This window comes from Microcebus murinus, chromosome 8 (genome assembly GCF_040939455.1).
Source record: "Microcebus murinus isolate Inina chromosome 8, M.murinus_Inina_mat1.0, whole genome shotgun sequence".
NCBI classification, from domain to species: Eukaryota; Metazoa; Chordata; class Mammalia; order Primates; family Cheirogaleidae; genus Microcebus; species Microcebus murinus.
This window is the reverse complement of record NC_134111.1, coordinates 89357317-89384258: the sequence shown is the minus strand read 5'-3', so window position 1 is coordinate 89384258 and position 26942 is coordinate 89357317. Positions and strand designations below refer to the sequence as shown.

Here is a 26942-nt window from a genome sequence, read left to right as displayed (position 1 = left end):
TCTTGGTGGAGGAGTTAAGAGGGTGGCCCCATGCCTCTGCCTTGCTAAAGAAGGGACAGTGGTCAGAAGGGGCCCTGTGGCCCTAACCTGCCTCCTATCCCCCAGGGACCTGCCGACCTTCTTCAGCTGGGAGGTCCCCAGCCCATTCCAGATCCTGCCCACCACAGGGCTACTGGAGCCGGGCCTAGCCTGTCGGATCAAGGTGACCTTTCAGCCCATTACAGCTGTCATCCACGAAGTTCAGGCCACATGTTGGTACGGGGAGGGCAACCAGCAGAAGAGCACCATCCAGCTGCAGGCTGTGGGTGAGGCCTGGCCCCCACCTGTCCCCAGGCGCCCAGCTGCTGCACCTCCCCGGGGCTCAAGGCCTCGTGTGGCCCCCACCTCTTGCCCTGCCCATGGGGCCTCCACCAGCCTCCTGCACTCCCCCGCCCCCCCAGGCTTTGCCTTTTCTTTGCCCTCTGTGATGTTGCAGACTGATTTTTACCGGGGACACCTCCTTCCTTTGAGTAGCTGTTCAGCTGGGGCCGCAGAGGCCCTGGTGGCTTCTCCCTGAGACTCCCCTATCTTTCCCCAGCCAAATGCGCCCAGCTGCTGGTGAGCATAAAGCGTAAGCGACCAGAGGACCAGGATGCAGACGGCTTCCAGAAAGTGTTGCACTTTGGCACTGTTGCTGTGGGCTGCACTGCCGAGAGGCAGATCAAGCTATATAACCCGTCAGTGGTACGCATGGGGCGGGGAGGGGAAGAGGCAGGACCGTAGGACTGGGTTTTCCTAAAATGTGTTCCCTTTATAGAATGTCCTCCTTTCTCTCCACACATTTGGCCCCAAGCTTCACATAACCCATGTCTGTTGATACACATATGTATCAACAGCTATCAATAGGAGTACCCCTCTGCTCTCAGCTGGGGGCTGTGCTGGGCTACACCCTGACCCCCCAGTGCAATCCAAGGAGCATCCCTGAGACTGTCCTGACCCCAGGCCCACAGGTAGCTGTGATGGCACCTTTGGGAGAAGAAAAAGGTGCCCTCTTTGGGTAGGCCCAGTTCAGGGCACATGGCTTGGCCCCTTCCTTCCTCCTGCTGGTAGCCTTGCCCCATGCCCACAGCTGGCCAGCGGGCACAGCTTGGGTGCCAGCTGCCCCATCCCCTCGGCTGGGCACCTCAGTACAAGGCACACGTTGCTCTTGACCCCTCATCCGCAACCTGGCCCCACAGGTGAAAGCCCCCTTCAGGATTGAAGTCTCCGCAGACCTGCTGGCTAAAGACCATGCCTTCTCATGCCCCACGGCTCATGGCATCGTGTCCCCAGGAGAGAAGAAATGCGTTTCGGTGTTCTTCCACCCTGAGACTTTGGACACCAGAACTATGGACTACTTCTCCATCATGCCTTCTGGCTGTGGCTCGCAAACCCAGCTCAAGGTCGTTGGTTTCTGTAGAGGTACTGGTGACCCCTGGATACTGCGCTTCTCTTGGGGACAGGAGCAACCCAGAGGATTCTGAAGAGCTCCTTCCTGGCCTAAGAGCTGGGGCCACCTCGCCCCTCAGCCTGGTGTCTGCTGCCCCCTGGTGGCCCACTGGGTAATTTGTAGACACCTGGAGGTAGCAGTCCCACCAGCACCCCAGGGTGCTGGAGTCTACTCAGCTTGCCAGGGCTCTGGGCCTTTCTAGGCTGGCCTCTGTCTCCAGGCGGCACCACGTCCCATCAGTAGGACCATTTCTTTTCTTTTCTTTCTTTTTTTTTTTGACACAGTTTCGCTTTGTTGCCCAGGCTAGAGTGAGTGCCGTGGCATTAGCCTAGCTCACAGCAACCTCAAACTCCTGGGCTCAAGCAATCCTTCTGCCTCAGCCTCCCAAGTAGCTGGGACTACAGGCATGCGCCACCATGCCCGGCTAATTTTTTCTCTATATATTAGTTGGCCAATTAATTTCTTTCTATTTATAGTAGAGACGGGGTCTCACTCTTGCTCAGGCTGGTTTTGAACTCCTAACCTTGAACAATCCACCTGCCTCAGCCTCCCAGAGTGCTAGGATTACAGGCGTGAGCCACCGCGCCCAGCCAGTAGGACCATTTCTGAGACATCATTGAGGAGGCCCTACCAGGGGGCAGGACCCACTCACAGGGACTCCCTGTCTATGCCCAGGTCCTGCTGTGTCCCTGGAGTACTACTGTGTCGACTTCGGCTGGGTGCAACTTGGGGAGCGCTCCTTGGTGCAGTCCCTGTGGATTGAGAACAAGTCGGACTGCACGGCCCGCTTCCAGTTTGCCATCGACTGCCAGGAGAGCGTCTTCAGCATCAGGCCTGCCTACGGGACTCTGGTGGGCAAGTCACGCATGACCCTGCACTGCGCCTTCCAGCCCACTCACCCCATCATCTTCTTTCGGCGCGTGGCCTGCCTCATCCACCACCAGGTGAGCAGTGGGGAAGGACCGAGACTGAGGGGAATAGGGGCTCCTCTGGGGCTGATCCAGGGCCCATCTGAGGCCCAGTGATGAAGGCAAGGCCTGGTGGGCACCTCCCTTGTATTCTGGAACTTCTGGGGCTGTCTGCCAGGGTCATGTCCTCCTCCAAGGCCCCTGCTTTTAGAGCATGGCCAGGACACGGGAGGGCTCCGGCTGAAGCATGTCCAGAGGGTTAGGGGGCCAGAGTGTCAGGGCACATGAGGGCTCAGTCTGTGTCCATCCTGCCCTGACTGCTGCCAGGGGCATGTGTAGGGCAGAGAGCTTTGACATTAGACCTTGACCCCAAGCCCCTGGATGTCATACCATTGTGCGCTGACCAGCGGGTGCCTGGCCAATGTGGCAAGTAGGGGCTGAAATCTAGCCTAGGATCCTCCTCTCCCCCAAGCTGGTGCCCAGGCTCTGGGTGTATCTGTCTGCCTTGTGCAGGTACAGGATGGGCGAGGGGAGGCCTTGGGGAGGGGGAAGAACAGGAGCACAGAGGGAGGTCTGATGAGGCCATTTCTATATTCTCCTCCCCTAGAGAGGGCCTGAATTCTGGTCTTGCAGACCTCTTGGGTGGCAGTAGGATGGGCAGTAGAATGCCCAGGGCTATGGCAGAGGGGAAAGAGAAGGGTGGGCAATGGCTGAGCATCCTAGGGGCTGGAGTGCTCTAGTCCTGACCTTCCCTGGATCCCCACTGTTCTCATCTGCTGTGGGGTACCCACCCCACCTGCCACCCTGAAGCTCACATCCCACCACCTCTGTCATCCTGCCTGTCCAGCTTCTGTCCTCAGTTCAGCCCCCAGCACCCTCCTTGCCCCATCACCCCTCCCATGCACTGTTGCAAATGAACTAATGGCGCAGGACCCGCTCTTCCTGGACTTGATTGGGACGTGCCACTCAGACAGCACCAAGCCCGCCATCCTGAAGCCTCACCACCTTGCCTGGTACCGCACACATCTGGCCCGGGGGCTGACACTCTACCCTCCTGACATCCTGGGAGCTATGCTGAAGGAGAAGAAGCTGCAGCGGGACAAGGATGGGGCCCTCATGATTCCCATAGAGGTAAGTGAACCCCTATGGGCCCAGATGCTGCAGCCCTGCCCAGGGCAGGCTGCCTCCTTCTCTAGTGATTCTTGGGCCAAAAGCCGTCCTGTGCCCCTAGAGCCCTTTGGATGACCCGGGTGGAGCTCTTGCAACCTTTTCCAGATAGGAGTGCATAAGACAGCCAGCGGCAAGAGGAATAGCAGGCGGTCCCTGTCCACCTGTCTTTTCCCATGCAGGACCTGGGGACCATGCCAGCCCCACAGTATCCCTACATCCCCCCAGTGACTGAATACTTCTTCGACGGCACCAGGGACATGGCCATCTTCCCCCCACCCGTCAGTATAGAGCCTGTTGAGGTGGATTTTGGTGCCTGCCCCGGGCCTGAGGCCCCCAACCCTGTCCCCCTGTGCCTGATGAACAACACCAAGGGCAAGATCACCGTGGTCTGGACGCACAGATCTGACTGCCCCTTCTGGGTAACCCCCGAAACCTGCGATGTGCCCCCGCTGAAGTCCACAGCCATGCGCCTGCACTTCCAGCCGACTTACCCCAACTGCCTCTACGCAGTGGAGCTTGAAGCCTTCGCTATCTATAAGGTGTGTGTACACGGATGACAGGGGCAAGGAGGGGTCTTTGCTGGAGCCTGAACTGGGTCACAGAGGGCTCCATCCTCTTAGTGCCAAGCTTCCCCTCTCTCCTTGGCAGGACAGCGTCCCCTACTGGCTTGTCTCCTCCCAGGCTCACATCTGACTTGGCTCATCTGACTCTGCTTATTCATACCTGGCCCCCTCCTCCCCCTTGCTCTCCTGGGCAGAATTCAGCTAGGATCAAGCTCTTTGGGAAAATTTGGTTCACAAGGAGTGGCTCCCTGGGGCTCAGCTACAGGCCTTCCTAGCTTCTCTACTGGTCTGTGAAGTAGGAAATGGTCCCTCTGAAGGGTCTGTGGCCAGCAGGAACCAGGGCCTGGGGACAGCATCAGGAGTGCTGGATAATTAACTGTGTCCGAGAAGGGGCTTCTAGCACAGCTTCCCTTGGTTGGGGAACTCAGAGCCCAGGCTGTCCCCAGCCCCGATGCTCCAGCCAGGGCCTGTCAGTCCGGGACACATGGCACTCCCTCCTTAGCTGGCTAGTCCTGCCTTTCCCTGTGTCCCAGCAAGGGTGCTGGGGCCCAGAGTAGAGCTGTGCAGTTAAGATCAGAGTCACTTACCAGCTACATGACCTTGGGCAAGTTCCTCAATGTCTCTGAGCCCTGGTCTTTTCATTTCCCAACTTGGGGCCACGTCCAAACTTTTGAGGAAGCCTGCCAAGGTGGGGTCTTTCATTGCCTTTGTTCTAATGTCTTGGCAGTGGGGGAAAGTGGATGTCTGTAGGAATGAGGCTGTGGACGCCTAGCCCTGCTGAGGCTCGGCATGGCAGATTTTGAGGTTACAGGCTCTAGACTTGCACTGTCCAAAAAGGCCACCGCCAGCCACACGTGGCTATTGAGCACTTGAAATGTGGCTGGTCCAAACTGAGATGTGCTGTGAGTATCAAATACACGCCGGATATCAAAGACAGTATGAAAAGAATGTACAATATCTCATTAATAGTTTTATATTGGTTATATGTTGAAGTGATAAGATTTTGGATCTATTGACCTAAATAAAACGTATTATTGAAATTAATTTCATGTGTTTCACTTTTTTAATGTGGCTACTGGAACATTTACTATTACATTTGTGGCTGGCATTTGTGGCTCACGTGATATTTCTATTGGCCAGCACTTCCCTAGGCTGGTTCCTGCAGAATGAATGCTGCTTTCATGTCCCGCCCCGCCCGCCTCCGGCCCTGCAAGCGCTAAGGAGCGTGTTTGCCAGTGCTCCGTCCAGCGCTGGGCTCCCGGCGGGAGGGGCTGGGTTGTGACTCAAGTTCTCTGCACTGTCTTCCTCCTGTGCCCACCAAGGGCTCCAGCAGCACAGGGCCAGGGAGGGGGCAAAGTGGGGCGCCCCACTGGCACACAGGACTCTGAGCTCTTCCATGGGTCCTGCCCCCTGCAGGTCCTGCGGAGCTACAACAACATCGAGGAGGACTGCACCATGTGCCCGTCCTGGTGCTTGACGGTGCGGGCGCAAGGCCACAGCTATTATGCTGCCTTTGAGCACCACATCCCCCAATATTGCCTGGATGTCCCCAAGGTGAGCGTGACCCCAACAGCAGTGGGAGGGAGATAGGAGATCCCGGGCTTCAGCTTTGGCCTGCAGGTCCCTCTTTTCCTCTTTGGTGGCCTCAGAAACACATCCCTGTGCCTTCTATGACCAGGGCTCTCCTAGGCCACGGCACTCTGACTGGGCCTGGAGAGGGTCTGGGAGTTGGACATGTGGCCTTTCCCTGCTCCAACTGAAATAGTCCCCTCGTCCTCTCACCCTCAGGTTGAAGACTGCCCAGCTCCTTCATTTGTTTGTGCCCTATTTACCAAGCTCCTGCTGTGCCAAGTCCTGGGCCAGTCCCTAGGGATACGATAGCCCTGGGGGGCACCCAGCCCTGTGGGGGAGGCAAAGCCAGCCCCTTGCCCAAGGGGTCACAATTCCCAGGTCTCCCCCAGGGCCCTTGGTGAGCTGCTGACTTGAGGGTCAGGACAACACAGGGCTGGAAAGCACGGAGCCTGGGGCCAGACCTCCTGCTTCCAGCCCTGGTCCCACCACTGAGGCCTCCTCCGGTTTCCACTGCCATCCTCAGCTTTTACATTAGTCTTCTTGTTGCTGGAAAGGTGTCCCTTTGGGACAATGTGCTCTGGGGTGATCCTGTTTCCCCACCGGTTACACTTCTGCCTTTCAGTCATAAACCTATACCACCCCAAGATTCAGCTCAGAGGCCACCCCTTCCTGAAGCCTTCCCTGACTCACACGTTCTCCTCCTGGCCACCTCCCAGCCTGGCCCCCTTCCCCTGGCCGGTTCCTCCCAGTGGTCTGGCCTGTGCTGCGGCCCCGAAGATTCCCGGCTGCGTCATTCCCTCGCTGGCTCCCACAGGTGCCCCTTGGCCCCAGCTGCACGGGTTGCTTTGGTCGGGGAGTGTGTGTCTTGTGTTTTGTAGCCTGCTCAGCTCTTAGCTGGTGCTGGCCACACCCCAGATGCCTAAGGAGTGTTTGGGAGCTGGGATTACTCAGGTTGGCTCCCCTCAGCCACCTGCATGAGAATCATCTAGAAGGGGCTGCTCACTGCAGAGCATCTGGACAGGGCTCTCTGAAAATGGGTTCTCCAAAGGGTGATTCGAGGGCACCCTGAAATGAAACAATTTTTACTTTAACCTTGAGGAGAGGACTTGGAGGCCTGAATTTCTCAGGGGCCTATGGCCACCCTGCTAGGAGGTTTCTGCAGAACAAAAGCATTATTTGGTGCCAGGTGGGGGCCTCCCTTAATTCTCTGTTCCCAGGGTGTCTAATGGGCTGCATGGTGGCATCTTGGATCTCCTAGAGACAGTCCCTCCCAAGCCCACCTCTATGTCCCTGGGTGTCTTGGGAGTGGAGCTCAGAGCAGGGGTCCCTCTTTTCTTCCTTTCTCCCCAACCCCAGCTGTTTCCTGCGGTGCCTTCCTGTGAGCCGGCCTACCGCAGCCTGCTCCTGATCAACCAAGGCTCCATGCTGCTGACCTTCAGCCTGGCCCCCCACAGCAGCTCAGACATCACCCTGCGGCCCCCTTCAGGCCTCGTGGCACCTGGGGCCCACCAGATCTTCCTCATCTCTACCTACCCCAAGGGCAATTCCTGGAAGCAGCACATTTTCTACCTAAAGTTCAACTTTTGCCCCTATTATCTCAAGGTAGGAGGCAGGACTAGGGACCTGGGTCCTTGGGAATGAGCCGTAGCCTGGAGCTTCCCTTTTCAAAGCCACATTCTGGGGTTGGCCCCTAAGCCTCCTCCAGGAAGTAGCATAGCAGGGAGGGAACTCCTTGGCTACATCTATGAACAACTGGCCCACCCCTCAGGGCCCTGCCTGGCCACTTCTTGGAGTCTGGGACCAAGAAAGAGGGCACAGAGAATTCAGAGGAAGGATCTAGGGGCAAGAAAGGATTCACATCTGCAGATAGTAGAGGGATATTTGGGGTTAGAACAGGGATAGGGTCAGGGGTGGTGGACCTATGCCTGGCCCCATGAAATGGTCTATATCTCCTCTCGGTCCCTGAGTTACTTTCAAGAATCATCTCCTGGCTCAGTCACCATCAACTCTGCATTCAACAGAAACTGCCTGTGCCCAGGCTGGCAGAGGGGCTTTCACTGCCATCTCCAAGGGGGAAGGCTGAACTCATGGCTTCCTGAACATGGGCGGGAGCCAGGACTTCGGGTGAGGTCAGGGCGCTCCCTCCTTCCTCTGGCCCCAGGAGGTGATCATGCACAGCCGTGAGGAGCCACTGCAGCTGAAGCTGGACTCCTCCAAGAACCTCTACTTCAAGCCCACCTTGGTGGGCTGCTCCTCCACCAGCCCCTTCACCTTCCGCAACCCCTCGCGTCTGCCCCTGCAGTTTGAGTGGAGGGTCTCCCAGCAGTACCAGAAGATGCTGGCTGTCCAGCCCTCCAGGGGACTCATCCAGCCCAATGAGAGCCTTGTGAGTGGCCTTGACATTGCCTTGGCTGGGACCCAAAATACCAGACGCCTGTCCCTAGTCTAGGGCCCTCCAGACTAGTTGGGGAGGCCCATCTTGGAACAAGAATAACCAACATAGGTGTCTGTAAGAGCCCAGGGGCAGTCACCAGGAAGCTGAGAGCTCACACAGACTCTGGAGCTGGCCAGAGTGCTCACAGCCCACCTCCCACCCTCACTAGCTGTCTGTCCTTGGGCAAGTGACCTCCCTTCTCTGAGCCTCTAGTTTCTCATCAGAAAACAAAGCACAAAAATAATACCACTGACCTTGTAGGGATGTAGGATTGAGGGGCCTAGGAAGATGACATACTATATGCCCTGTAGAGTGCCTGGCACAGGGGAAATACTCAGAAAGGGTTGCCATAGCTTGACACCCAGCGATGGGACCTCAGACAGCCAGGAGCCCAGGGGAGGGGGTTCCCAAGGCTCCTATGCAGCCATCATCTCTGTGACCCCAGACGCTGATGTGGACCTTCAGCCCTATGGAGGAGACCAAGTACCTGTTCCGAGTGGGGATGTGGGTCTGGGAACCCAGCCTGCCCCTACGTGTCAATCCGCCCCCCAACACCCAGTACATGCTGCGGCTGGTGGGTGTGGGTGTCACCAGCAGCCTCTCTGTGAGTGGCAGAGCCCTGGGGGGCCAGGGTGGGAGGGAAGGTCCCTGGGAACCCAGTTCCGAGAGGGCAGGGGTAGGAACCCACACCCCTGGGCCTGCCCTTGCTTGGGGGATCCTCTGAGGATGGGGATTGGAGAGCAAGGCTGAGGGCCTAGGGGAGCCCCTGCCCCCAGCTGGCTAACTGTGGCCCTCAGGCAAAGGAGAAGGAGCTGGACTTTGGGAATGTGCTTGTGAACAGCGAGCAGTCCAGGTCTCTGCTCCTCCTGAACGAGGGCAACTGCACCCTCTTCTACCGCCTGCACCTGGAGCAGTGCAGCCCCGAGGTCACCGACGACCAACCCCTCGGTACTCGGACCTGGGCTGGGACTGGGGCTGGGGGAGGTGGGGTTACTGGTTCAGACTGGTTAGCCACACCTGGTTTGGGTCAGGCAGAGCGGTGCTTAAAACCTGGCACTTCCACTTTATAGCTATGCGGCGGTGGGTGGATGACTGTCCTCTCTGAGCCTCCGCACATCCTCATCTGTAAAACAGGGCTACAGGGGCACCACCTCACAGGGCTGCTAGGTGGGGAAGGTGCTTATCAGGTGCCGATGACACAAAGATGTGTAGTCCCCTCTGTCCTAGGCTGGGAGGAGGGGCTCTGCTCTGTGTTTCCTGACTCAGAGCCTGCTCTCCAGCCAGTGCTCTGCTGGCCCAGGGAAGAGTATCTGAGAAAAAGCAAGAGAGGAAGCCAGGCCTCCTGTGCCCACTGACCCCACCTGTGTGTCCCTGAGCAGCTCTGCAGCTGGATCGAACAGAGAGGAGCATCCCGCCCCGCTCCCAGGACACTGTCTGCCTGACTGGCTGTCCCAAACACCGGGCCCAGTACTCCTGGATCATCAGCTACTCTCTCCTCTCCCACAGAGGTACCTGGCCCCCTGGCAAGGAGAGGCAGGGCAGGAGGAAGTACGGAGCTGTGTGACACAGGGCTGGGGGCGGGGGTGCTAAGGGTGAAGGCAGAGCTAGCAGAGCGAGTGGGGCATGCCAGAGCATAATTTTGGGTGTCTGGGGGGTGAATGCTGCATGCCAGCCTCATCTATCTGTGGGCATCTGTGTGTGTGTACCTGAGCCCTGGAAGACTCAGTATGAAGAGTTAGGAGCTGTGTTGAGTCATTGTGGAATCTTAGACAAATCCTCAGCCTCCCTGGGCCTCAGCTTCAGCCTCTGTAAGGTGGGGCTGTTACTAGCCGGTCCCTGGCAGGCCGGCAGAGCTGTTAGAGTGTGGGCTGGAGCCAGACTGTCTGGGGCTGGATCTGGGCCCCAGTACTTGTTAGCCTTAGAATCTTAGCAACTTGTTTCACCTCTCTGTGCCTCAGTTTCCTCTTCTCTAAAATGGGGATAAGAATGGCGCACGGGCTGGAAAGGGGAATGAAGTGCTGATACCACTACATGCATGCACCTTGAAAACATGCTAAATGAAATAAGCCATCACAAAGGCCACATATAGAACGATTCCATTTATATGAACTGTCCGGGATAGACAGAGAGATACAGAAAGCAGATCAGTGGTTCCTAGGGGAGGACGACAGGTGAACAGGGAGTGACGGCTAATTGGTATTGGGTTTCTTTTGGGGGTGATGAAAATTTTCTAAAATTAGATAGTGGTGATGATTATACAACTCTGTGAATGTACAAAATCACTGAATTGTTAAGAGGGTGAATTTTGTGGCATATAAATTATGTAGCAATAAAGCTGTTATTAAAAATTCATTTGAAAACAGGTAACAATGCACATTAAATGCAAGTGTGTAAAGCACCTAGGACAGTGCCAGGTACACAGAAATCATCAGACAAGGGTTGCTGCTGTTGGAAATGTCCCAGAGCCCAAGGGCCGTCCACTGCTCCTGACGAGGGTGCTGGGCCGGCTGTCCTGAGCCTGCACACCCTGTCCCAGGGGAGCTGTGGGGCGAGCCTGTTCCTCTCTTCCCCTCCCCCAGATAACAAGGCTGGGGAAAAGCAGGAGCTGTGTCACGTCTCCCTGGTGGCCGTGTTCCCCTTACTCTCCATCTTGGACGTCAGCTCCATGGGCAGCACCGAGGGCATCACGCGGAAGCACCTGTGGCGCCTCTTCTCCCTGGACCTGCTCAACAGTTACTTGGAGCGCGACCCCACCCCCGGAGAGCTCACCTACAAGGTGCCCACACGGCACAGGTGAGCTGGGCTGAGAATGGGGGCAGGGCCTATCTAGGGATGTTTGTGGCCCTTTCTGTCTACATCCCAGACAGCCTCCCTGTCCAAGAAACTGCTCCCCATCCCTTTGTGAAAGGGGCCCTGAATTCTTGCCTGTCCCTGGAGGGGCTTGGAGAAGGCAGGGATTGGCTTGAGGTTTGAAGAGCTCACCCACCCCTGCCCCTGAATCCCAGATTCTACAATTCCCACCTGGAGGGAGAGAAGTAGCCCAGCCAGCCACGCCAGGAAGAGCCCTGCCCTGTCCCCAACCCATGTCTGAGCCTCTTTCTCTGCTCCACACAGCACAAGCCAGATCCCCCCTGTCTTCACCCCCCTGAAGCTTGACTTCAATTTTGGGGCAGCACCATTCAACGCCCCACCCTCAGTGGTGCTCCTGGTGTTGAAGAACAGCGGAGTGGTGGCCCTGGACTGGTATGACTGGCTTGAGGGGGCCACAGGGAGGCAGGAGACAGGTGCCTGGAGGCTGGAAGGGGGCGGACCAGGCTGCCTGGCGTCTGTGAAGAGCGGGCCTGCCATTGGTGGATGCAGAGGCCAGGGTGGCTGGGGTCGCCGTGCAGGACTCAGGACCTGTTGCTGGCTGAGACATGGCAGCAGGCTCAGAGTGGTGGAAGTGCCTGGTGGAGACTGGGCGCCGTGGCCTCATGGCTTAATGAATGAGAAGCAGCCCTTGAGCGTCTTCCGCGAGCCCGGCCCTGTGTGTCACAGCCTTTTCTCCTCTAACCCTCACACCAACCCTGTGAGAAAGTCCTCCTTTCACAGCTCTCACAGCCAGGGAGCCGAGAGTCAGCCAGGGTAAGGACTCGGCCAAGGCCACTCAGCTGTCAATGGACAGAGCCAGGTTCAAAGCCAGGTTTGTCCAACTCCAGAGCCCCTGCCTGCGCCGGTTAGTCCGCAAGACGGCTTCAAGTGGCTTCTGCATGCCAGGCACTGTCCAGCCGCTGGGGCCTGCCTGGCAGAGCCCCAGTTCAGTGACAGCTGGGCCTGAATGAGGGGAGCTGAGGGTCCCCGGTGGGGAAGGACAGGGAGCTGCTGCCCCGGGTGGATCTGCCTCTGAGGAGCGTGGCCGCGGGAGGGCCAGGGGAGAGCGGAGGCACCTCTCAGTCACCCGGGACCCAGGCCAGGAGACCTGAGCCCGCCAAGCTTGGCCTTTCCTGTGCTAGACTTTCCTCATCCCATCAGGGCGCAGAACCTGTTCCCAGCAAACATCCTGTGCCCGTGCCAGGGCTCTTTGTTGTTCTCCCTCCCTGCCTCCACCGTGTGCCTTGACTTCCTGGTAAACTTCCTTTTGATGACTTCCAACTTGGCTTGACTAAAGAGAGATGAAAAACAAGTGTCCCCATCTGGGTCAGGCGTGGGAGAGGGACCTGGGGGCCCAGCGGGGCATGGCGGGGTGAATGAGAATGAAGATAGGCAGGAGCCTGCCGAGCTGGCAGAGAGAGTCTTGGGGTGCGTGGGGTGACGGGGGCAGGTGGCATCGTCAGGTGTGTGATGGCAGCCCCTCTGTGGCGGAGCGAGATGGGGAAGCTGGCTCTTTAGGTGGGTCCTGTCTGAGAAGGGTGGGACCATGAGAACCGCGCCCGCCCCGAGTGACAGGGAGGCTTGGCAGGGCCGCTGGCTCGGTCTGGAAGGCCCGGGGCCTGCCTTGAGCCCCAGATCTGCTGCTCACTGGGCTCTTTGGCCCAGGAGCCAGGGCTGGGCGGTGGAGGTGGGGGAAGAGAAAGCGGCGTTGGCGCGTGTCCTGGAGTGGAGCAGGGTATTTTGGTGGACCCCGCGCGAGTGTTTGTGCAGGAGCAACCCAGTCCAAACTCTCTGTGGAGACAGTCCAGGCTGCTGGAAGCTGAGGCGGGAGAGACGCGGGCGGAGTGCCCGCCGCACGGGGCCCATCGTCGGGAGATCATTTGAGGTGCAGGAAGGCCGACCGTGCTTCCTCCAGGATTAGCAGCTTGACTCCCCTATGCTTTTGGTGTCGTTACGTTTCCTTTTTAATTTCTTAGAAGGCTATTTTTGGAAATGCTAGCCCGTCTCTGCTGAGCTCATAAAGAACAGACAGAGGGTTTCATTCCTGCCATGCCAGTCAGAAAGGCCCAGGAGGCAGCGGCATAGGACAGAGTGAGAACCCCACGTGGGAGGGGAGCTCGGGCCAGGTGGGGAGCCATACAGCTGTCCCTCCCTCCAAGCCTCCTCCGCCTGGCACCTCTGCTTTGCTTGGCCCTGGGGTTTGTAGGGTCTTGCATTTAAAGGGTGATCCCTTGCACATGTCAAATATGCTGGTTAATGTCGTTTGTTCACTCATCTGCTCCCTAATCATTGGCCAAAACTTTACTGGGTGCTTCCTAGGCACAGGCTCTGGGCTGGTCTCAGGATAGAAATGTGGGTGAGTCCAGTCCCTGCCCCACAGTGCTGCAGGGGCCCATGCAGGCCAGCCTCCTGGTTCAGGGCCACGTGTGTGCCATGAGGGAGGGATGTGCAGCACTTCAGGAAGGCTCCCTGGGAGAAAGCTACAACTAAGCTAGATGTGCAGCCTGGCAGGAAGAGACAGAGACAGAGAGGCTGCAGAGAGACAGAGGGCTTGGCAAGGACACGGTGTGGCTGAACAGTGAGCAGGGAGCGTCTCCAATGAGGATGGGGAGGCGGGTGGGGGCCAGGGTGGGCAGAGCCTTGGAGTCCTCCTTCGGAGTCTGAACTTTTTCTGATGGCATCGAGGGGGTGTACACTGAGCATGGAAGCCCAGACGTGGTCAGCTTTCGAGACCAGTCACCGTGGTCTCTGGGGGAGAAGGAGCCAGCACCTTGAGAAGAGGAAGGCTGTGGCAGTCGTCCAGATTGGGGGGTGGGAGGAAGCTCACACTAGAGGACTGGCAGGGCAAGGGGTTGGAATTATTTAGGAGGGCACCTGGATGAGGGCATTGAGGGCTGGGGAGAGGCTCAAACCACCCACAGGACCCTGAAATAGCAAGATCTCCACTTTTCTGCTGCTCAATATCCCCCAAATAAAATGACAACAGCAGTTTACTGACTTGTAGCTAGTCAGATGATACCGGGGTGACAGAAGAAAAGTAGGAAATTCTCTAGCTCCCTCTCCAAGCCCACTGTTCTGGGGAGACAATGGTCTGGAGCAAGCTTTCGACTCTCAGCCTTTGTATGACACATGGACACATTCACTCATTTACAGAGTCATTCTCTTACTCTTTTTACAGTGATGACACAATCATATTGTACGTATTACTTCATGAAAAATATTTTTTCACTCAGCATTGTATTAGTAATATTTCCTTCAGATCAATACATATTGATCTAACATGTTCTTTTTAATAGTTGCATAATATTCCATCATGCGGATGGACCTTAAGTCACTAAACCACTCCTTTATTGGAAACTTTAATTGTTCCCAGCTACTTTTTTTCTGTCACTACAAAGAAAGTTGTAATAGACACCGTGTATGTGTGTGTGTGTATGTGTGTGCTTTTATCCCTGAAGGCTAACTCCCCAAAATGAGATTTCTGGGTCAAAAGGCATATGCATTTTTTATTCTAATAGGGGTTGCCAAAATTCTTTCTAAATGGTTGCAGCAGTTCCCTTCTCTCCCTACCTGTTTGATGGTGTCTTTTATAAACTTACTGGTACTGGATGTAACTTCCCTTCTCATTTCAGATGTAAGAAAATTTCAGACTGATTCCTTGTGGGGGTTTTGATTTGCTTTTCCCTGACTCCCACGGAGGCTTTGCAGAGGTGGCGGCATGCTTTCTCTTCCCTCTCGGGATGCTTCCTGTTGGTATCCTCTGCCTGGTTTGCTGCTGGGGCCAGTTCTGCACAATCTCTCTGAAGGGTTTCTCCTTTCCGACTGTGACCTTGGGAACCCTTTGCCACTAGTTTTGTCAGCTATTTAGAGTGCAGTGTGTGTTTTACTATAGCTCAAAGACATTAACTCCACACACAGACCTGCTTCTGTTTCAAGAGTGCCAGCTCTGCTCGGGCATCTGTTCTCCTCCCTGGCCTGGACACCCTCCATCGCAGGGGCCCCTAGTTGGTGCTGCCAGAATTCCTGGGAGCCCCAAATGGCCCTTTGCTGGAAGCTTTGTCACAGAAGGGCCAGCCCAAAGTGCCCCCTATGTACAAGCAACCCTCTCGGCCCCTGACATCTACAATGGGAGCCCCAATCTTCACTTCTCCTTTAGTCCCCATGGTCCTGCCTCTGCTCCTGAATTTGGGGGCCATTATGAAATGAGAAACCACAAGAGCCTCACTTGCTCAGCCACACGTGGGACAGACAGTTTGCCAAATGGAGGCATGAGGAGGCCTCCATCTGTCCCTCGGGGGCTCAGAGCTCTTTCCTCTCTGTTCTGCCTGACGGATCCTTTGTATGGCTTCGCACCGCTCTTCCAGGGCTTTCCTCTTTCCAAGTGACCAGCAGATCGACATGGAGCTGTGGGCAGAGCAAGCAGAGTTTAACTGCACTGAGCTCCACCATATGCGTGTGCAGGACAACTGCATCTTCTCCATCAGCCCCAAGGCTGGGAGCCTGAGTCCCGGGCAGGAGCAGATGGTGGAGTTCAAATACAGGTGCTCCCTTACCCTCCACCCACCCTGCACTTCTGGTCCTGGAGATCCCTTCCTTTGGCCCATCACTATGAGACTCCAGGGCATCTCAGATGGCCATCCTCCGGGGAGGGCTTCCCACCTGCTGGGGAGGTCTAATTTCCTTCTTACCCCATCCCAACTTGGCAGTGAGCTCAAGGTCAGGAGTTCGAAACGAAACCAACTTGGCAGTGAATTGCTCCCAGGGGTTAGCTGGCTCAAAGCCACAGGTGTGCCATGTCCACAGGTTCTCCCACCTGTATCAGGGCTCAAGAACTCACTCCCCAACTTGTCTCCCCCTTTCTAGCCACCTGTTCGTCGGCACTGATCGCCTCCCAGTGCTCTTCAAGGTGTCCCATGGCCGGGAGATCCTGGTGAGGCCCCAGGACCCTGGCCCTGCCCTGGGTTCCAGGCTGGAGGAGGGGCTCACTGGACAACCAAGAAAGGAGCAGGGAACAATGACCCCCTGGGGAGCTTGGGCTGAGATCTCTCTGCCAGGCATGTCGGTTCCTCCCAGGGAAGGATGCTACCTAGGGGCCTTTTATTTCCAGCTAAACTTCGTAGGCGTGACAGTGAAGCTGGAGCAGAAGTATGTGCACTTTACCTCCACCAGCCACCAGTTCGTCCCTGTCCCCATCGGTGATACGCTGCCCCCACGGCAGGTCAGTGGTCCACGTTGTTCTGTTGACCAAGAGTCCTAAGCATTGACCTCTGCATATCTGTGTCAGCCCCTGACGGGGTGACAAAAATGCTGCCCTCCAGGAGCACCTAAGAGGTGGGGCCAACAGGTTGAACCCCCAGCCTGGGTGACTAGGGGAGATTCGAGGCAAGAGGCTTCAGTTTGCTAGTACTAAGCACTTTCCCAGGCCCGGTTCCCATGTAAAAGTAGGGAGTTATTTTTCTTTAGTGCAAGATTCTTTGAACTTCTCTGAACATGAACCACACTAATATATTTTACATTATATATGCTTAGACCCCTGCATATACATACACACAACCAAAATAAAAGTATCACAAATCTATACTAATGCTACTACACTTAAAGTATGCTGATATTTTCTTTTTTATTTTATTCTATTCCATTTTTTAAATGCTGGACATGACCCACTAAATTAGTTTAGACCTGCTCACTAATAGGTCCCAGCCACAGTTTGAAAATCACTGTTCCAAGAAGGAAATTTTTCTGGAGCATGCAGAACTGGACTGGGAATCCTCCAGAAACTGTAGAATTTTCTTTCGGTATTGATTGCAGGGAATCCAGTTCCTTTGCTCTGGAAATGTACATTGGAAATCTCCAGGTGGGGGACATAATATTTTCCCAAACATTTCACAGCTGTGAAATTTCTGACCATTTAGAAGAAGCCCTTGTGTTTCTGGGCAAGGGTGTCCAGCCTAAAGGCCAAAGAAGGGGCTTCCAGGACCTGAGGGGCGTACCTCAGCCCTGAGGTTCACTTCCCTACACGGCCCTGCACCCTCGCCTTCCCAGCAGCCCCCTTGGCCTGTAACAGTGGCGCTGGTTTGAGCTCCTGGTGCTAGGAGTGCCATTTGCTGAAAGGAAATAAACTCGGGAAGGAATAGGCTTTAGTGGAGTTTGGTTTTGGCCAAGTTTGAGATGCTTATGAGAGAACCAAGAGGCTTATCAGGTAGAAGTTGGATACCAGGTATTGTAGTCCATTCTGGCTACTAAAACAAGCTACCCTAGACTGGGTGGCTTATAAAGAACAGAAATTAGCTTGGGCAACATATTGAGACTGTATCTCTACAAAAAAATAAAATAAAAATATTAGCCAGGTGTTTGGGCAGGTCCCTGTAGTCCTAGCTACTTGGGAGGCTGAGGCAGGAGGATCACTGGAACCCAGGAGTGGGAGGTTGCAGTGAGCTATGATCATACCACTGCATTCCAGCCTGGGAGACACGGTAAGACCTGTCTCATAAAGAAAAACCAGGTTGGGGCAGTGGCTCATGCCTGTAATCCTAGAATTTTGGGAAACTGAGGCAGGAAGATCAGTTGAGGCCAGGAGTTCAAGACCAGCCTGGGCATAATAGCAAGATCCCATCTCTACAAAAAATAGGAAAAAAAATAAATAACCGAGCATGGTAGCCCACACCTGTAGTCCCAGCTATTTAGGCAGCTGAGGCAGGAGGATTGCTTGAGCCTAAGAGTTTGAGGTTGCAGAGAGCTATGATGACTATACTCTATCCCAGGCAAAAGGATGAGAACTTGTCTCCAAAAACAAAGACACAAATTCCAAAACAAAACAAAATGAACAGAAATTTCTATTAGTTATAAAGGCTTGGAAGTCCAAGATCTAGGCATGGGCAGATTCAGTGTCTAGTGAAGACCCCTTCCTGGTTCATAGACATTGTCTTCTGCGTCTTCACAGGGTGGAAGGGTGGAATGGGTGAACAGGTTCCCTCAGGTGTCTTTGATAAGGTCACTAATCCCATCCCTGTAGGCTCCATCCTCATGACCTAATCATCTCCTGAAGACCCCACCTCTTAGTACTATGGTTTTGGGGATTAGGTTTCAACATAAGGATCTTGGGGCAACACAAATGTTCAGCCCATAGCACAAGGTCTGGAGCCCAGAGGGGTGGTCCAGGCTGGAGAAGTAAAGCCAGTATGCTCAGGAGCAAGTGCCAAGAAAAATGAGAAAGGCCCAGGATGAAAGGCAGGTGAATCCTCTTTATTCTGCAGTATTCAGTTTTCTCATTATTAAAAAAAAGGATTGGGGCCAGGCGAGGTGGCTCATGCCTGTAATCCTAGCACTCTGGGAGGCCGAGGCGGGAGGATGGCTCAAGGTCATGAGTTCGAAACCAGCCTGAGCAAGAGTGAGACCCGTGTCTCTTCTAAAAATAGAAAGAAATTAATTGGCCAACTAAAAATATGTAGAAAAAAATTAGTCGGGCATGGTGGCGCATGCCTGTACTCCCAGCTACTCGGGAGGCTGAAGCAGAAGGATTGCTTGTTCCCGGGAGTTTGAGGTTGCTGTGAGCTAGGCTGAGGCCATGACACTCACTCTAGCCTGGGCAACAAAGTGAGACTCTGTATAAATAAATAAATAAATAGAAGGATTGGACCAGAAGATTCTGGTTTCTTCCAGGACATTCATGATTCCCTACCTTTGAGGTGAGTCTTGAGTACTTCAGACCTTTCTGCCCCCATACCTGCCTTGAATTGGAGCTGCCTCTAATGGCAGACAGGGGAAGTGGCCCCCAGATGATTAGGATGAGCACTTTTAAAATGATGAGCGGTCTGGCTGGTGCACCCACAGACATTTGCCTAAATCCCAACAGCAGGGACGCTAGCTTGAGGGTCCCCTTACAACTTGGCAAAGGTCAATTGAGGGCAAATAAACTAAGCTGCTCCTTTACAAATAGGATTACATAGTATCCTAAATGTCACAAGCTGAAAATGCATGTTTTTTGGGTGATCCAGCCATGTGGGAAATCAGAGGGATTTAGGGAAGCTCTGGGACTCTAAGGGTGACATCCTGGAGATCAATCTGCCCTCCCACAACCGACACAGAGTCCTAGGCTCTCTGGTTTGCAGTCCTGGCCTGGCGTGGTGATTTTCTGTTCTTGCCCCCTGCAGATTTATGAGCTGTATAATGGTGGCTCGGTGCCAGTGACATATGAGGTCCAGACCAACATCCTGTCAGAAGTTCAGGAAAAAAATTTCGATCACCCCATCTTCCGCTGCCTCAACCCCAAAGGGGAGATCCAGCCAGGCACCACTGCTCGGGTCTTGTGGATCTTCTCACCCATCGAGGCCAAGACCTACACGGTGAGCAGCGGCCCGGGATGATACTGGGTGGGGGTTGAGCTGCTTCCTTGGCAGGCCTCCCTCTGACCAGCGCCTGCCCCCACCCTCCTGACTTCCCAGGTGGACGTGCCCATCCACATCCTGGGATGGAACTCAGCCCTCATCCACTTCCAGGGAGTGGGCTATGACCCCCATGTCATGGGGAACACGGCCCCCTTCCACAACATCTCTTCGTGGGACAACAGCTACAGACACTCTAGGCTGATGGTTCCTGGACAGGTGGGAGAAAGGGAGCTGGGAAGGCCTGAGGCCTTGGAGGAGAGCCTTGGAGCCCTGGGGGGCAGCCCAGAGGGATGGGGAGGCAGGAGGGAAATGAGATGGCCTTGAGGAGGGACGGATGCAGAGGTGGAGCCTGGAACCAGCCCTCCTCCAGATTTCAACAGGCAACACCAGCTCTAGGAGAGGCTTATCCTGCCACCTAGCGCCCGAAGGTGTTCCTGCTCCAGCCGCTCCACCTGCTGCATGGCCCTTTGTCCCACCCTTTTCTCCGGGCATAGGGATGGGGTGTTTGAAGGTGTAAAAAACATTCTAGATATTATCTTCCATTCTACGCCTTAATTATCTTCATGCAGAACCATCCCCTGGACCTTGCCTAGGTGGATTTTCCTGAAAATATCTAGGGTCAATAACACTATCTTTAGTTCATACACTCCTTATTGTTGGGAAGTCTGACCCATCCACCCATCTACTCATTCAGGCATTCATTCATCTACCCATTGACCCACCAACCCATTTACTCATCTATATATCCATCCATTCGTCCATCCATCCATCCATCCATCCATCCCCCCATTCATATACCCATCCATCCAATCACTATCCACCCATATATCCCGTCCACCTTTCCACTCAGACCCTCTTTGGACTCCTACTCCAGGATGGGCACTGTGGAGGTCCGGAGGACACAGAAGAGCCAGACAAAGTCCTTCCCTGGAAGCACTCAGGGCCTGGACAAAGAATAAGTGCCCCTTCGGTGTGGTGTCAGTCTTTCCCGGAACCCTACAACACAGCTCCTATTCTGTGCCCAGCGAAGATGCCGACAGCTGATCACCCATTCATTTACAACTGTCCATCAGAGGCCAATTGGCATCAGTTCTGCTTCTCTAAGCTGACCCGGTTCAATGCCTCCAAACCTATTTTAATGGTTGAAATCATAGGCTTTAGAGTATAACTGTCTGGGTTTATCCCAGCTAGATGTGTGAGAGATTGTTGGAAAAATCATTTCTACTGTCTGAGCCTTAGCAGCACACCTGTAAAACAGGGACAGTAGCGGTACCGATGTCATAGTTGTGAGGATCAAATGCATGTGAGGCACCTACACAGCACCTGACTTGTTGAAAGTCCTCAGTAACTGGTAGTGGTTGTATGGTTATTATTTCTTCACCTCCTAAAGTTGCTGTTATGTTGTCTGCACCAACAGAAGGTCTTTCTGTCCCAGTCTCATATCTCCCTGGGAAACATCCCTGTGCAGAGCAAGTGCAGCCGCCTGCTCTTCCTCAACAACATCTCCAAGAATGAGGCAATTGTCTTCTCCTGGCACCCAAGGCCTCTAGACTTTGGGGAGGTGAGAGTGCCCTGTGCCCACAGAATTAGAACCTCCAGCAGGGCTCCAGACTCGTCCCATCCCATCTTGTCCCATCACATCCCATCTTGTCCCATCCTGTCCCGTCTTATCCCATCCCATCCCATTCTCCCATCCCATCCCATCCTACCTCATCCCATCCCATCCTATTCTATCAAATCCCATTCCTGTGAAACTCCAGAGATTCCTTCCATAAATCAACAGGTATCTGTGAGTCCCATGGTAGGGGAGGTGGCTCCTGAAGAGATGGTCCCAATTATGGTGACCCTGACAGCCTCAGTGAATGCCAGCTTCTACAGTATAGACCTGGTATGCAAGGTAGGAACCAGCCCCAGGGATAAGGTGGGATGGAGGCACAGTTCCCAGTCCTGGGGGTGGGGTGGGCTCTGAGATCTCACAGAGAGGCAGGAGCCAGCCCTTGGGAGTGTGGGGGCCCACAGCACAGGTCCAGAGCAAGTGCTGGCCACAGTCCCTCTAGCCTCTGGCCTCTCTCTCCTTGTCCTGGCCATAGGTGTACCCACAGGAACTCATGAGGCAGTACCACAAGAAGCTGCAGGAGTGGAAGGACGAGAAGGTGCGGCAGGAAGTGGAGTTCACCATCACAGACAGGATAGTGAAGGTGAGGAGGACTGAGCTGGCTTCAGACACCCAGATATTTCTGACAGGCCTCACCAGAGGGGACAAAGGTGATGAGCCAAGGTGGCCCTCCATGTGGAACTGGCCAGCCTGCCCTAAGAGATTAGATTCCATTCACTGGACTCAGCATAGCATCCTCACAACTATCCCAAGAGACTCTCTGGGTAGAGCAGGCTGGCTGGCCACTCCCTGCTTCATGGAGCCAGTGTTTAATGAGTGCCTACTGTGTGCTGGGCACCAGGGACACAGGGAAACAAGACAGAGCTCACCTTCTGAAGGCGTCAGGCTCAGGCTCTGGAAACAGATCCCCGGGTCTGTTTCCTGGCCCTGATGATTTCTAGCTCTGTGATCCTGGTTAAGTTATTTAATCTCTCAGTTCCCTCAACTGTGAAAGGGGGGAAATATGACACCCGGGATCTGCTTCAAGATAATCCAGAGGTGGGGTATAGATGAGACCAGACATAACTGCTGGGTCGGGGTTACAGTGACAGGCAGTCGAGGATTCTTTGTAGCTTTCTCTCCCCTGTTGTATATGTTCGGGGTTTTCCATATTAGAAAAGTTAAAAATGAAAGTTTTTAAAAATACTTTTAGTGCCAGTAAAATATCTGCTTGGTAGCGTTGTTGTGAGGATTAAATGAGTTAATATAGGCAAAGGGCCTAGAACGATGCCTGGCCCCCCAGTAAGTGTTCACTGATCTGAGCTGTTAGTAAGTAGGGGCTAGGAGACCTACAAGTGAGCCCCAGAGACACTTCCGTCCTGGTCCCCCCCTGCCTCACAGCCCCCCATGCTGGTTTTCTCACTCCTCAATCACCTCTGTGTCCACCACACTGAACCTCCAGGGAGGCATGCTGCCCTCTGAAGCTTTGGCCCCACTGTGAATACAAATGACTTCTTGGGGGCTTGGGAGAAGGGATTTCTGAATTAGGTCTTCATAAGGAAGGCTGTTTCCCCGTCTCACTGAACCACAAGCTCCAGGGCACATAGCAACCTGCACATGAAGGATGGTATCTCCTTCTCTTTTCTTCATTTGGGTACCAGATTTTCCTTGTCTGCAGGTAGCACTTCCCTTGGGAAGGTTCTGGGAGAGAGTGTGACTGGGAGTTGGGCAGGACCAAAAGGGTGGCAGAGCCTGGCATTGGTTCCAGGCCCTCTGTGGGTCAGCGAGAGGTCAGAGGTCAGAGGCAGAGACTCTCTCTAGGCCTCTTGCATCTTAAGCAAAGTTCTCTCTGCTTCCACAGAAAAGAACATGTGATACAACCTGTGTACCTGTGAGGAAGTACAAGGTAAGGCCACAAGCCCATGCACATCTTCTCGGGATAACTTGAAAAGGTCCTTGCTTGCTTCAAACCCTGGTCCAGCCTCCCAGAAGAGAGGGATGAAAGTGCCAGAGGGTGGCCCATATTCCTATGTGGCCCAAAAGGCCTGGTTAGGGTAGAGAGCTAGGGACCCATTTGTGATGGGAGAGGGATCCTCAAACATCTTCCCCTTTCCAGACACTGCCCCCCATCAAGAAACAGCAGTCTCTCCACGAGCCTGTCAGCTGGAAACTGCAGATCCCACAGGAGCAGCCGTTATGGCCCTGCCCGCAGCCGCCGCCGCCAGGCATGCTCTGCCTGGGCCTTACCGCCCGAGCCCACGCCACCGACTACTTCCTGGCCAACTTCTTCTCCGACTTTTCCAGCCACTTCTTGCACTGGTGAACTCTCAGGGAGGCGGGTGTCTCCTTCCTCTTCTCTTTGTCCCCAATCCCACTCCAGGGCAGGGGCTGCCCAGACCCAAACCTGGTGAGGGGCTGGAGTATGTGCAATGGCAGTGGGACTGACTGGGCACCGCTGGGCACAGGATGCCCAGTTACTGCTTAGGCTATTATGAGGAGGGGGACAGAGCAGCCAGAGCCCCTTGGGGAGCCCACCTAGGCCTCCCCACCTCTCCTCACCCTTCTTGTTCCTTCCTTCCCCACCTTAGGCCTCTCTCACTCTTGCACTGACCCTGAGGTTGGGCTGGTTCCCAAAATGCAGTGGTGCTATTGGGTTAAGGCTGGGGGGAGCCTCAAATTCATCTATGTCCTCATGACTGGGCAGCTACCACCATTGCTTGTGCCCCCAACCCCAGCAAGGTGGCTTGCCCCAGCCACTCAGAATGTCATGGCCTGCCCCAGGGAGCTGCCAAAAAGGAAGGCCCCCATAGAAGAGCCAGAGACTTCTGAGGAAGAGTCCCCCAACAAGTGGGGCCCTGTCTCTAAGCAGAAGAAGCAGCTGCTAGTCGATTGTCTCACTACCATCATCAGGTACTGGCCCACACCGGCGGCCCCCACACCCTGGGCCCTCACCCCACCTTCCTATCCCTCCAGCTCATTCAGCCAAAGCCCCCTAAGTTCTAGTACTTTCCTTCCTGACAAACAACTTCCTTGCAAAATCTCTCCACTGATGGTCCCAGGCCCTCCAACCCCAGGACAGTGCAGCTCAAATGGAACTGGCTGGAGGGATCCTCAGGGCTGAGTCCTGAGTTGTGCCCTGATCCATGGCCAGTAGGTGAGGTCTGGAGCCAGCACACTGTCTCTCCAGGGCTCCTGCCCTTCATCTCTGTAATTCTGACCTGCTGGCTCTGCCTGCACCATATCACGTTCACCTCTAAGACTCCATGGGGCCCAAAGAAGCCTTCCTTAAAAGAAGGGATGGGAAGGGCAACTAACCAAGGGCTCCTTTCCTCCACCTAGCACACCCCCCAACCTAGCACCTAGCCTTGAAGCCAGGGCTCCCCAGGGGGCTGCAGGGCCTCTTGGGAATGGTCTTCTCCTCCTCCCTGCCACCCAGGGGCCTCCTAGAGGACAAGAACTTCCATGAGTCTGTGAACCAAAGCCTGGTGGAGCAGGTGCCATACTTCTGCCAGTTCTGGAGTGAGCAGTCAGCCAGGTTCATGTCCCAGAAGAACAGTCTGCATGTAATGCCAATCCTGTCTTCATCCACCAGCAGCTGGGATGAAGAGAAAGACAAGCAGCAGGAGGAGGACACACCAGAGGAGGAGAGATCGAGGCTGGGGAAGAAGGAGGGGGAGGAAGAGGAAGAGAAGGGTGAGGAGGAAGAAGAGGAGTTAGAGGAAGAAGAGGAGGAAGAGGAGGAGATAGAAGAGAAGGTGGAGTTGGGCAAGAAGGAGATAGAGCAGGAGGAGTGGGAGGAGAAGGAAGAGAAGGTGATTTTTATGGAGACTGAGCCCACGCTGCCGCCGGAGTCCTCAGAGTCATCCCAGCAATGGCAATGGCAGCAGCAGCTGAAAGACATGCTCAAGGAGGAGGAAGAACAGGATGAGAAGGAGGCCATCAGCAGGTGAGCAGCCAGGCCCAGGTGCCAAGGTCAGAAGGGGGAGTGTGCAGAAGGTTCCTAGGAGGCAAGGGTATGCTGAGGCTGGCCACTGTCGACTATGCATCGCCTTTGAACTCAGCGTTCACTGACATCTTGTTTGGTGGCTTAAGGCCTCTGTGGGAGAATTGGTAGAACAGCAACCCTGAGCTTTTTTTTTTTTTTTTTCTCAAAGAGCTAGGTTGTGACATTTATCAGCAACCTGCTACCAGGAAAGTGGTTCTAGTCTTCAAAGGCTCTTAAATGGGTTTCTAGAGCCAGAAGAGAAGCACCATCTCTTCTTGTGCCACCTCCCCCTGGGCTGCTCTGAGAGCACTTTGTGGCCTTGTTGGGATCCCTAGGCCACACGCAATCCCTTCTGCACTCTCTCATATCTCACTGCCTTTCTCCACACCCGGCCCTGGGGTGCTGACTACACTGCCTGGGTTCCAATCCCACTTCTACCAGCAGCATGACATTTAGCAACTTACTCTCTTTTAGCCATGCGTTGAGCATCTGTAAAATTGAAACAAGGATGCCGGTGTCCTTGGTGTCCGTGTACTTGTGCTTGTGTGTGTGTGTGTGTGTGTGTGTGTGTGTGTGTGTGTAAGGAGGCGACAGTTAAATGAGAATCTACTAGACCACGTGGCACACTGGACCGCACAGAGAAGATGAGCAGAGACCCCACGCGGAGTCTTGGCCGCGCTAACGCCTGCGCCCTGGTCCCCCTCGCAGGCTCCCAGCCTTCGCCAACCTGCGGGAGGCGCTGCTGGAGAACATGATCCAGAACATCCTGGTGGAGGCGAGCCACGGGGAGGTGGTGCTCACCTCCCGGCCGCGCGTCATCGCTCTGCCGCCGCTTAGCATACCCAGGTGGGGGCCCCAGGGTCACCTGCCCCTCGGACGGCGCGGGAGGTACTGCAGGCAAGCCTCGCGCGCACTCCTACCTGGGGCTTTCTGTCTTCCAGGATTCTGACCCCAGACATGCTGCTTTCGACGCAGTGAGTGGAGGTACTTGACCCAGTGATGCCACCTCCTACCGACCCTTTGCAGATGAACATGCCCAGCACCTCCGACATGCCGCCCTAGGCTTCCCCCGGCCCCCTCTCCACTGCCCCGACAGTAAAGCATCTAGCTTTCTTTCTGTATCTAGCTTGACTTTATTTCCTCGACGAGGAAGAAAACGGGAGCGCGCTCTGAGAGGGACAGATGGTGGGGGCGGCTGGAATGGACCGCAGCCACACGGCAGGGACTGAGGGCCGGGGAGGATGCACCCTTCCACTGCACACCGCAGCCGCAGCCCAGCCGGGCCAGAGTGCGCGCCCCGCTCGCTGCCAGGCGCGGATCCCGGTCTGGCCAGCGGAGGGCGCTCGGGGCGGGGTCTGGCTGGCCTTTGCCCAGCGTAGCTTGGTGGACGGGAACCGGGCGCCAGGCCTGGTTAGAGAAGCAAGTGGCCACGGGGTGGGGTGGCTACCCCTCCCTTTTACCCGATGCGTTTGCTCCTAGGCTCGGCAACCCGAGGGCCAGCCTTTTAGCGTTTGCCTGCCTCCTGGAGCTCTGCTAAGAGGTTGGGAAGCAAGAAGAACTGAGGCACGCCGCCGAGGGCCAGGAACTACGCGTTGTGGAGTGGTGGAGGTCACCGCTAGACAGCGGGCCACAGACCCTACTAAGCGCCCCGTATTGTGCCTCAACCCCCAGATTAGGGGATGTCCTGCCTTCCCTGGGATACCCACCTCTCTATTCCCTCTACTACCCCCCCACCCCCGCTGGATCCTCTGTCCTCTGCCCCTGGCTCCTCCCTCCCAGAAGCAGGTGGGTGGAAAAGTGACATCTGGTGTTGTTCCAGAGGCGCCCAGGTCCCCGGCACCCTCCCCTTCACCCCCTCCGCCAAGGCCTCCGAGGAGCTCCGGTCTCAGAGCCCAGGGCAGGGGACGGGAGGGGGGGGGCGCTCCGCCTCCATGAGTCAATATTTGCCCCGAGCAAACGGGCGCCGGGACAGGTGTGAGTGTGAGTGTGTGTGAGTTGTGTGTGTGTGTGTGTG

At 55.3% G+C, this 26942-nt stretch overlaps 1 protein-coding gene across 1 annotated transcript in view; it reads left to right on the top strand.

The window, feature by feature from the left end:
• Positions 1-26016, top strand: part of CFAP65 (cilia and flagella associated protein 65) — a 33253-nt gene extending 7237 nt beyond the window's left edge. The window contains 28 exon segments of the mRNA XM_012740297.3: positions 106-305; positions 578-723; positions 1218-1440; positions 2144-2412; positions 3307-3507; positions 3726-4085; positions 5526-5663; positions 7038-7283; positions 7843-8067; positions 8561-8719; positions 8913-9063; positions 9495-9623; positions 10695-10908; positions 11230-11358; positions 15330-15506; positions 15829-15895; positions 16073-16183; positions 19116-19307; positions 19407-19565; positions 20767-20910; positions 21133-21246; positions 21440-21547; positions 22805-22849; positions 23060-23262; positions 23725-23853; positions 24380-24889; positions 25637-25774; positions 25870-26016. Of these exon segments, the coding sequence (XP_012595751.2) occupies positions 106-305; positions 578-723; positions 1218-1440; positions 2144-2412; positions 3307-3507; positions 3726-4085; positions 5526-5663; positions 7038-7283; positions 7843-8067; positions 8561-8719; positions 8913-9063; positions 9495-9623; positions 10695-10908; positions 11230-11358; positions 15330-15506; positions 15829-15895; positions 16073-16183; positions 19116-19307; positions 19407-19565; positions 20767-20910; positions 21133-21246; positions 21440-21547; positions 22805-22849; positions 23060-23262; positions 23725-23853; positions 24380-24889; positions 25637-25774; positions 25870-25990 (5008 nt within the window). The 3' untranslated portion in view covers positions 25991-26016.
• Positions 26017-26942: the final 926 nt, after the last annotated feature.